This window comes from Nothobranchius furzeri, chromosome 12, assembly GCF_043380555.1.
Source record: "Nothobranchius furzeri strain GRZ-AD chromosome 12, NfurGRZ-RIMD1, whole genome shotgun sequence".
NCBI classification, from domain to species: Eukaryota; Metazoa; Chordata; class Actinopteri; order Cyprinodontiformes; family Nothobranchiidae; genus Nothobranchius; species Nothobranchius furzeri.
Window position 1 is genome coordinate 54,447,713 of NC_091752.1, and position 11,575 is coordinate 54,459,287.

General features: G+C 41.9%; 1 protein-coding gene across 1 annotated transcript; it reads right to left on the minus strand.

Moving 5' to 3' along the window:
• Positions 1 to 334: 334 nt before the first annotated feature.
• LOC107376162 (H-2 class II histocompatibility antigen, E-S beta chain) lies at positions 335 to 1,747 on the minus strand. The gene is given in 6 exon segments (XM_054750528.2): positions 335 to 519; positions 611 to 741; positions 816 to 1,109; positions 1,299 to 1,382; positions 1,385 to 1,561; positions 1,642 to 1,747. Coding segments are annotated over 6 exon segments (840 nt in total). The 5' UTR covers positions 1,739 to 1,747; the 3' UTR covers positions 335 to 462.
• Between the last annotated feature and the right edge of the window lie 9,828 nt (positions 1,748 to 11,575).

Here is an 11,575-nt window from a genome sequence, read left to right on the forward strand (position 1 = left end):
ACGTGGGCATAGTTTTATACTTCAGATGTTTTGGTTTATGGTCGAATGAAAAGATGACAGATTTACCAAACACCACCAAAACCCCGCCTCTGTCAGATCTGGCAGATTCTGATTGGATCAGTAAAGCAATGTGTAATGTCTTAACGCTACGTGAGATCACTCCTAGTGGAAACATTTATAGTCATATTACTTATTATATTCTATAGGATTGTAATAAAGTAATTAACATTTTGATTTCACAGATTGGTCACATCTTATTATTGACTAACACTTTGCTTGATTAGCTTTATTAAAATAGAGTTCTTTGATTTATTAAAAGGAGAGAGTCAATTCTTCATTCTTCTCTTGAGCTGGAAAGAAGCAGTTTATAACAAATGCATGAGACCTTGAGGCCATATCTCATGCAGACTAGTTCTGTGTCAGAGGAGAGGGGGAAATGACTTTTGGTGGAAAACAGTCATTTCATTCCGTTACAGATGGCTTTCCAGGCAATAAATCTTCAGGTCTAGCAAGCATTTCCTGTGTAAAATATGACAGAAACATATTTGTATTAAAGCAGTCAATATGCCAATTTGCCATTTAAACGACTCTACATTTCCTCTGTCCTCACCGTGGCAGGCGTTGTATGTGGCTGATGTTTTTTGTAATAGATGAATCCAGAGCTCAGCACAATCAGACCAACCATGAGTACACACAGCCCAAAAGCTATTGGAGTCATGTCTTCTGAGAGAAGGGAGTCGTCTAAAACAGTGAGATGCTGTAAATAGTATGAAAACACATTGTGGATTTTCTCTGCATCACTATAGCAAACTCACCCCAGTCGACAAGTTTTGGTTCAGAGAGGCTAAAATGTTCAACCATGCAGGTGATTCTTTCTCCTGAAGTTGGGAAGTACTTCAGATATGAGTGGAACTGGTAGTACAAATTCCCATCATACATCACACTTGAGTAACTGACCCCTTCAGTCACTTCCTGTCCATTTCTCAGCCAGGTCAGCTGGATTTGCTTTGGGTAAAAGTCATAGGCACTGCAAACGAATTTAGCTCGGTGTTCACCATCAGACAGTTTCACCAAGTTTAATTTCATGGTGGGCGGTGTTGTGAGATTTCCTGTGAATTTAAAAGAATCATGATTTCTACTATATAATTTTCTGTTCTAGCTAACATTTAGTTTTTATCAATTTGTCAGATATCCTCTGCTGTACGTATCACTGATGCGACTCAGTAAAAATGTCAGTATAATAAAGGATGAATGCAAAAAAACAACAACAAAAGGACGAAAGAGAAAAATGTTCCTACCTATGTATTGGATGATGTTCACTAACTTTTCACACATTGTTGGTTCAGCTAGTCTTAGAGACTTTTCAAAAGGATCATTAGTTTTTTTTTTGCAGCTCCTTTAGAATATTTAGTGAATCCAATCCAGTTGCCTCTTGTGCTGTTGAACTCCACCATATTTTGCTTGTTAAAACTTAACATAATTGTGTGCTCACATTCTTCTAAGTGGGAACCCTTAAATGTGTAACATAATTTGGCCTGATAAAAATCTTCATCTGAAAAATCTGTAAAAGTAGAGAAATGCATGAATGTAAAATGATTATTCTTTTACTTCACAAAAAACTTGAGAAATAATCTAACTCACCAGCACAGATGAAGGAAAGCACCAAACTCAAATAAAAAACACAAACAAGCATGATTCCTCCTGCGTTGCATAAACCAGAATGAAACTTGTCTGACATGCAGCTTTTGTGTTTTCACAGCAATGAGGAAATTAATCATTCTGTAGGTATGTTGCAACACAAAGCAATGCACCTACATTTGTCTGTTTTAACCCACTCAGGCTCAAAATAAGTTTTGATAAAAGGACAAACAACTAAGTCCTTTAGGGGGTACTTCTGAGTTAAAAAATGCTCATGAAATTTGTATGTGGAGTAACCATCATTTCCCTGGTTAGAAAACATTTGCAGTAAAATGAGTCTGCTGTTCGTGACACCAAACCATAAAATAAACGGAAGTGGGAAAACTTTTTATTGTTAATTTGACAAAATTGGGTTCTGTTCCTGTTGCAGTCTGTTTCACAAACAGCTGTTCTTCTAGTGACTCTTTGTGAAAAGGGGAAATAGAAAATAACAGAAATAGAAAAACAGAGAACAAAAATGTGTTTTGTTTGGGGTTACTAACAAAGAAATGGCTCGCAATCGGTAATTAAACTTTCCTATATTTGAACTTTCCCAATTAACTGTAAAATATATGTATTTGTTTTACAGCCTCTTACACATACGTGTCTTAAAAGACTGGATACATGGGTCCATGACATTATTATTAACATAAGCAGTGTTTGCAAAAGCCTTTGAGCCACGCCTGTCAGATGTGAGTGTCTCACGCAGGACATTTTTGAACCATGTAGGACATTGTCCTCACAGGCTTCAGATTTGCATCTAAGAGTGAAGGGAACTTAACTCTCCACCCTTTCCGGTCAGCTCATGGGTCCACGAAAGAACAAAAAAAAAAAAATGAATTCAAGTCAACTAAAGAGCCATTTTCAAATCCTCTTTGCCTTACGCCCTGGATCGCACATATGTTATACTGCTATGAAAAGTAATGATGGGTGTTTCGACCACGCCAGTCACGTACTTTGAGATTTATCAGCTCCTTACTATCTGCTGGTTCCGAAGCAGGCAGTGCCCTCTGACATTCCCCTGTCACATGCAGACTTTGTGTCGGCTATGAGGGATCGATTGGAGGTGGCCTTTGCCAACACGAGGCAAAATGCAGCAGTGGCCCATGAGATACAAAAACTTTATCACGACACCAGTACCCTCCATCAGCCATACTCGACGGGGGATCTTGTGTGGCTTCATAACCCTCGGGAGGATAGGAAGAAACTGGCTCCCCATTGGAGGGGTCCCTTCAAGGTCTTAAGCCTGGTTCATGCTTCTCCGTCAGCTCCGCAAGGGACAGACACGCACGGATTGACGGAAGCGTTTTGCTCTCATACTTTTCCGTCTCCTGGAGAGTGTTGCAAAGCAATTGCCCGGCAGGACCACAGAGGGCGTGGAGCTGTTCTGTGGTATCCTGTCATGTATCGGTCCAAGATAGTGTGTTTATACTGTGTTTTTTGTGTATATAAGAGACTTTTAACACGGACATATTTGTCTCTCATTCTCCCACCGCTTCATGCGCTCCCCACCTCTAAACCCACGTTTCCTGTCATTTCCGTCCACAAATAAAACGCTTGCTGCGCATCTTTTCACTCCTCCAGTCACGGGAGAATGAAACGTTCATATTTTTAGAGTTTTTTCGCGAGGCATTCTTCAAGCTTCTCCGTGTCTGCCGCTAGTTAAACTCGGCTCTCTTTTGCAATGGCGGCGCTGTAAACAACAGCGGCGTCCTGACCAATCACAAGCTTGCGTAATCCGTTTCGTTCGACGGATGTTTAAAAAAGTGGGCTCGACTCCGTACGTACTTGCATGCCTGCCGGATCCCTACGCAAGGACGGATAATGGCGTTGCGTGTCTCCGCACTGACGCAGACGGAGAAGCATAAATCAGGCTTTAGGTGTGTTGGACTCAGAAGGGGTAACAGGTCATGTGTATCGCATCGGTGACCTCCTCATTGATGGAGCCCCCCCCCCCCCCAAGTGGTTCATTACGATCGGTTGAAACCATACACCTTAGGTTTGATTCCTGTCCCACCCTCAGGGGTCCGTCGGTGTCCCACGTTGGACGCTTCCTCGCGGCTCGGGGACGAGGTGACAGAGGTGATGGGGGCTGGGTCATTTCGGACTGTTTCATGTGCGGGAAGGGCTGTTCGACCATCGGGTTGGTTTAAGAACTTTGTCACTTATTATTGACTGTTGTAGGGGAAAAAAACTTTGGGTTTTGAGGTTGTTTTTTTTCTGGTGATGGGCCCTTGTTGGAGGATTTGTGTATGATGTTTTGTTGTGAGTTGTTATGCTTTATTGCAGTTGATGGGGGTCGTTGTTTATGATGTTGTTTTGACTTGTTATTATTATTATTGTTCTTTTTTTTCTCTCCTCTCCTCTCTCTTTTCATGTTTTTTTTTTGTTGTTGTTTGAAAACGTGGACTTTTTTGTGTGGGGGGAGACATGTAACCCACTTTTGTGGGACTTTTATTTTGAAGGTGCTGCTGACAGGATGTGATGTTTGAAAAGAGAGAAAAAATACAGAAGTTGGAGCGGAGTTGTTAATGGTGCCGTTAAATAAAGTGACCCTGAGAGTTCATGGTAATCAACCTTTTGTTGAGCAACCCCAATCCTATATCTTCTCCTGTCTCTTTCTGGAAGGCTCAGTTACATTTACAATCCCTGAATAAAACAAAGAATCCTAGAATCTTCTGATTAAACACAGTAATGACCAAGCAGGTTGATATTCTATATTTAGATAGAGTATCACAACTTATTGGTCATAAGTAGAGGTAATATATATTGAGCTCTTAAAGTACTCAATTTATCAAACCCTACAACAAGCATCAGACTGGTGGAGTTTGAAAATTCAGCACTCCAGCATGAGGAGAGACAGGAGGCTGTGTCCGTTTCAAACCCAACAAAAAGTTTCTAAAACTACAAATTATTAATAAAGTGTTGATTTTGATTTAGCTTCTGGCTGGCTCATCATTATGTAAGTGGTATTTTTTAATAAATTGTCTATAAGTTGTAAAGGTATTCAATAAAATGTAATATTCCATAAAAATGGATTATCAATATTATTGAACCATTGACGTTCAAATGATGATGAAAATAAGTACTTAAGGTATGCCAGGAAACCAACACTCATCAATAATTTCACACAGAGGCAAAAATATAGTTTATAAAATTCTATTTATTACTATATTGGTACGACAAATGATCACACAAGATAAATGATTGTAAATGATTATTTAAGGTAATATCAACTGAGATAATAACCAAACTTTATTGAAAGATGATTTAAGTTGTTATTAAAAGTCTAATTAAGTGTCGTAGAAAAGAATGTGATATCTGTGTGCGCCAATGTGAAGAGCCCACAATACCAGTGTGGTGGGAGTTCTCGGGAGATCCGGGCGGCAAGCGAAGCCATCTCGACAAAGCGAATGATCGTAGGTCCCCTCTGAATACACACAGCTAGTCCCCTGGGTGACTGGCGGGTCGTTTTGCATCTGATGGAGGATAAACAAAATAGTTTGGTTCTGAAAAAGGATGTTTCTTTGCCACTGAAACTATTCCTTTGAAAGACCTGGTCTGATCCTCCAGCAACATTAATTTAACATGAAGCCTGGAACACCTTGACTTGAACTGAAGTTTCAGTTGGTGTGCTATACTTTTTAGGGTTCATGTTGGACCAATCAGAAGCCAGAAACCCTCAGATGTCACCACTTTTTCCAAGAATCTCAAAAAGGCTTTTTTTCAATTAATATGTGAAGTAAATGTGATATAACAGTCATTTGTTAATATACTGATATTAATATGTGACATAATTGACAATAAAATCATTAAATCAGCATGTAGATACATTTGGTGCATTTAAGATGAATATATAGTGCATTTCAGTTATTATTACAGTTATTTTTGATTTGTTCATTACTTTCAAATAATCAAGGCTTGTTAAAATCACTTTAGATAAAACTTTCATTGTACAAAACACTATATAATTGTAAGTAACCTATAAAGGGAGGAAATCATTGTATGCAACAAAATAAGATTCAAATTTTAAAGTTAAGAGTTCTGTCTTCTGTCTGGAGTCTTCTTGTGACTTGAAGCACAGATTTTCGGACTATACCTCCTGGTGAAAAGGCTAGAGATGGTAAACAGGACACATGTTTTGGTATGGGAAAGCACCAAAGCACACAGTAAATAAGTAAGTAAGTAAAACTTTATTTATATGGCACTTTTCACAGATAAAATCACAAAGTGCTTCACAACGTACATAAAAAGGCAAAACAGGACAGGAGCACAAGGTCAACTTACATAAAAGCTTGTCTAAATAAAAGTGTCTTCAGCTGCTTTTCAAAAGAATCAACAGAGTCGGCCACACGAAGAACCAAGGGCAGGGCGTTCCAAAGTCTGGGAGCTACAGCTTGAAAGGACAGGTCCCCTCTAGTTTTAAATCTGGTCTTAGGGACCTTCAGTAGGTTTTGACCCGAGGACCGTAGAGTGCGGCCAGAAGAGTGAGGGATTAAAAGGTCTGATAAATATTGTGGAGCTTGTCCATTAAGAGCTTTAAAAGTCAAAACTAAAATTTTAAAATCAATTCTAAACTTGACCGGTAGCCAATGTAAAGAAGATAAAACCGGTGTTATGTGAGCCCTTCTATTGGTTCCTGTTAAAAGCCTTGCTGCAGCGTTCTGGACCAACTGGAGACGACTGACATCTGATTTGTTAAAACAAGTAAAGATAGTGTTGGGGCTATCTGGGTAGCGAACAATTAGTAAGCTCCTACTTACTTTTGGATTCTTCAATAAATTCTGTAAATATGGGAATATTTACTGAGTTTTTAATTAATTTAGATACAATTAAGTATATACGGGGCACCATCCCCTTCAACCGGGGAAAAATTGAATCCAAAACTCTTATCAGTCTTTCTTGAAGTTCGTAGAATCCTTGGAGCAGAGACTTCAATTGACACAACAAATCTACTGGAGGCAAAAATCTGAATTTTATAACATTTAATTAAACAATTTGTCAAATGAATAAACAATGAAATAAATGAATAATAACCATGTGATATAATTCAAAGGAGTGGTGTACGTGTGCGTGTGTATGGATTCAAAATGGAGTCTTGAATACAAGATGGCTGACCCCTTTGTCTGGCTAAAGTGTGGGTGGCAACTTGCACTTTAACTTCCAAGGCACTTAGAATCAGAAGTAACTTAACCTTAAAATCACTCAAAACATTTTAAAATGGTCATGAAACAACACAAAAGATTAATCCTGAATTAATATCTGATAAGTTTTGTCAACTTGGCCACAGCTAACAGACACAACCCAGATATTTAAACAATGATCAATAAGCAGTTTATTCTTTATCAAAAATGACCCGACGGACGTATTTGGAACGAAAAGAGGAAACACGAAGCTACTTTTAAGCAATAGCGCGGTTTTATTGCTTATTCTGGACTATAGAGCAAACGGGAGAAGAAAAGTAGAGAGAGAAATGAGTTTTCTGATCACCAGAACAGCAAGGCGTCCCCCGCTGTTTGATTTGACGGTTCTCCGTGTTTCTCCGCCGTTTTCAGCGTCGTCCGTCGGTTTGATGGCCTTCCCCGCTGTTTTCCGCGTTCTCCGTGAGTTTGATGGAGTTGTTGTTTTCCTGCCCGGTTCTGTGTTTTCTCCCTTCAGCAGCTAGCGCAGCGAGCGGTGAACAGACCTGATGGGCTTGTAGTTTAGCTTTCCAGCGGTTCCGTGAGCTCTACTGGAGCACTTAGACTTCCCGCGTGCTCAAGTTAGTCGGAGCGTTCGACGAGCGTGTCCTTACCGCCAGGTATCCTGGGCAAAAGAACGGAGTTTCTTTGTTCCGTTGTGATTTATAGCCTTTGAAGTCGCGGGAAAACTCCATGGGCTCCCGCACATGCGCAGAACGTGTTTCTGGTATTAGGCGGTGACGTCTTCACATTGCTTCCGTGTGCAAAGCATCATGGGAAATGAAGTGTCTTTTGGCGCTGATGTTTAATATCTGCTTTTCAAAGCAATTTAGCAGTCTTTTTGGAGAAAATCACTGGACAGTAATTTCCTCATGAGGTCAGACCCTCAACAATAGAATTACAATAATCTAAGCGAGAAGAAATAAAAGCATGGATAATCATCTCCAAGTCCGATTTTGAAGTAAAAGCTCTCAATTTGGAAATGTTTTGCAAATGATGAAAGCAGTTTTTTACTAAATGTTTTGAGTGGCAGCTCAAAGACATGGATTGGTCAAAAAGAACACCAAGGTTTCTGAGACTGGTCTGGACTGAGGAGCTCAAGGAACCGAGGTGTTGTTTGCTTGAAAGCATTTTCTGTTGAGGAGCAATGATCAGTGTTTCAGTCTTGCTTGAGTTCAACTGAAGACAGTTACTGGCTAGCCAGTCCTTAATACGCTCAATGCAATCAAGTAGATCAGCTAACTTGTTAAACTCTGTGTCCTTGAAAGAGCAGTACAATTGAATGTCATCCGCATATAAATGGTAGGACACATTAGTAAAGCTTTTAATAATCTTCCCAAGAGGGCAAACATAAAAGAAACAAAATTGGGCCAAGGACCGAGCCCTGGGGAACACCGTGAAGCAAAGATGTGACTTCAGACCTAATCTTGTTTACACATAAAGAGAATGTTCTGTTATTTAAATAGGAAGAAAACCACTTCAGAACCGTACCAGAAATTCCTAAGTCATTGTGAAGTCGATGTAACAGAATTTTATGGTCAACCGTGTCAAAAGCTGAAGACAAATCCAATAAAACCAGTACAGTATATTGGCCAGAGTCTACCGCCATCAGTACATCATTAGATACCTTTAACAGAGCTGTTTCAGTGGAATGCATCTTACAATAGCCTGATTGGAACTTATCTAAAACATTATTAAGGTCCAGAAAAGTAGTCAGTTGCCCTGCCACCAACTTCTCCAGAACTTTAGCCAAAAAAGAGTTTTGAAATTGGCCTATAGTTTATGTTTATTTATTTAGCAGACGCTTTTATCCAAAGCGACTTACAATTTATAACCTATAGGGCATGTTGCCAGGTTCAGATGGGTCCAAATTGGGCTTTTTCAAAATAGGGCTTAAGGCTGCTTTTTTGAAGTAGCTTGGAACTGACCCAGTAGAAAGCGAAATGTTAAAAAGTTTGGCGATGTGTGGGCCAACAACATCCAAAACTTTCAAGAGCAGTGATGAGGTAACTACATCTAATGGGCAGGAAGAAGGCCTCATCTTTTCCAGAGCAGCTTTTATGTCCTCCACAGTAACAGGAATAAATGAGGACCATTCCAGGCTGTGGACAGCATGCTGTTTTGGTGACCTTGGACATACAAGGCCAGTCCTATGCTACAATAGGATAGACTTTATTGATCCTACAGTGGGTAATGCACTTGTTACAGCAGCACAAACACTCCAAGTCTCCTCCCTTTCCGGTCGGCTCATGGATCCCTGAAAGAACGAAACAACGATGTCATGGTTCTGCTGTCTTCTGCTGTGTTTTGTCATTCATTGTTTGCAGGTGAGTGTGTTGGGGAGCTGCAGCTGAAGCCAATTAACTCCAGCTTGGCCAGAGGATTTAAGGAACAGCACTCCCACACCTCAACGCTGGCTGATACTCAATTGTTGGGTAAATCCTGTCCTAAATCAGAGAGACCTGAAAACTAGTTTGTCTGTTCAACCTGATCTGCGTTTTTGTCTGCCCCAGTCCTGGATACTCTCCGCCTGCCTGAGGTGTGTGTTTTTTTTTCATCTCGGCGCTGGTCGATTCCCTGGCCTCCGCTCTCCACCGCTCACCTGCCTTCCTGGATCTAACCATTCTCCTGCGACAACCTCCACCCCTGCATCAGCCTGACTTGCTCTCCCTCCAGCTCGTACCCTGCTCAACTCAGTAAGACCGTTCCTCTTATCTTATACTTTCCTGGTTCTCGGTTTCTGCCACTCACACCATTGTGTTTTTTCTTATAGTCGGAGTCGTCCCGTTTTCCTGTCCCTTTGGATCTGCGCTCTTATTTATTATTCTTTGGTTTCTTTGTTTTTTTTAATAATAAAGACTTTTATATCATCGCTCACCTTATCCGTGTGTGATTCTCTCATGTGGGTTAAGAGACTTCAGCCCACCATGACAGAATCAGCCAGCCAAAGAACTCCCGATCCCATGAGTGAATCACTTCCTCCGACGTTAGTATCCACGTTAACCCAGCATGAAAAATCTATACAGTCTGTGATCGAACAGTTGAATCTCACTAATCAACGGTTAATTCACCTCGACACCAAAAACCGGCAGCTGCGGGCTCAACTCGGCGCAGCAGCCTCATCCATTTCCCCCCCCCCACCTGCGCCGCCTCTTCCGGTTCCACCGGCACCAGGTCATTTCCGGGTTGCCGATTCGCCCACACCGGACACCTTCTCAGGTGAGCCTGGCAGATGTCGTAGTTTCCTTTTGCTATGTGATTTGGCGTTTAAACGATCTCCTGACACGTTTTCCAGCGATCCTATAAAGATTTCGTTTATTGTGGGATTGTTACGTGGGAAAGCGTTATTGTGGGCTGAGGCTAGAAGTCGCCAGCCTGGTTTTCTCCTCGGTCCTCTCCATGAATTTCTGTCAGAATTTTCTCAGATATTTGATACACCCGACAACCCTGCGGAAATAGCAAGAAAAATCTGGAGTCTACGCCAGGGGAGATTAACAGTATTAGATTTCGCCATAGAATTTAGGACCTTAGCTTCCATATCTACGCTAGATGACGCGTCACTCCGAGCCGCTTTTTCTCAGTCTCTATCTGATGATCTTCAGGATCAGTTAGCCTTCTGTCCTGATTCTGAGAACCTGGAAAGTCTCATCTCCTTGGCCTCACGCATTGAGAGACGTCTCAAGGACAGACGTAGGGTTTCACGGCATCTACCTTCCATCTCCGCCCCTGAAATGTCCTCCCGCACCCCGGTAGCACTATTGTCGCAACCTGAACCCATGCAGCTGGGAAGGGCTCAACTTACTCCTGAGGAGAAACTGAGGCGGAGGACGGCTGGCCTTTGTCTCTACTGTGGTCAAGCGGGTCACATGATTTCACACTGCCCTGTCCGGCCAAAAGATCACACCCACCAGTAGGTCCAGGGTTACTGGTGGGTGGCACCACAAATCCAAGATCCCTGTGTTCCTTGAACTGTTTGGTCTCGGAATCAAACCTTCTCTGCAGACGCCCTGGTGGACTCCAGTTGCGAGCTCAATATTCTGGATCTGGCTGTGGTTCAACAGCTGGAGATCCCCATGGTACGTCTCACCACACCCCTTCGTGCGTCCTCCCTGGACGGCTGTTCTCTGACCACCATAACCCACCAGACGGTTCCCGTTAACCTACGGGTATCCAGAAATCACCATGAGGTACTCTCCTTTTTTGTTTTTCCTTCCCCACAATCACCTGTTTTGGGACACGAATGGCTAAACAAGCACAACCCGCAGATCGACTGGAGAACAGGGAGTATCAGTAACTGGAGCTGTTTTTGTTTGTCTAACTGTTTAACATCCGCATCGATTCCTATACTCAACCCCAAGGCCAAGACCCCAGAGCCTCTCGACTTGTCCAGAGTTCCTACCGAATACCACGACCTCCAGCAGGTCTTCAGCAAGGATAATGCCTCTACGCTACCACCCCACAGACCTTTCGAAATGTGCATAGATCTCCTCCCAAACGCAAGATTACCCACCAGCAGGTTGTATAACCTTTCTAGACCTGAACACGAATCCATGAAACAGTACATCTCTGAATATCTTGCAGCAGGCATAATAAGACCCTCCACTTCTCCACTGGGAGCTGGTTTCTTTTTTGTGTCTAAAAAAAACGGCTCTCTACGTCCTTGCATCGACTACCGGGAACTAAACCAGATAACTGTCAAGAACAAATACCCCCTTCTC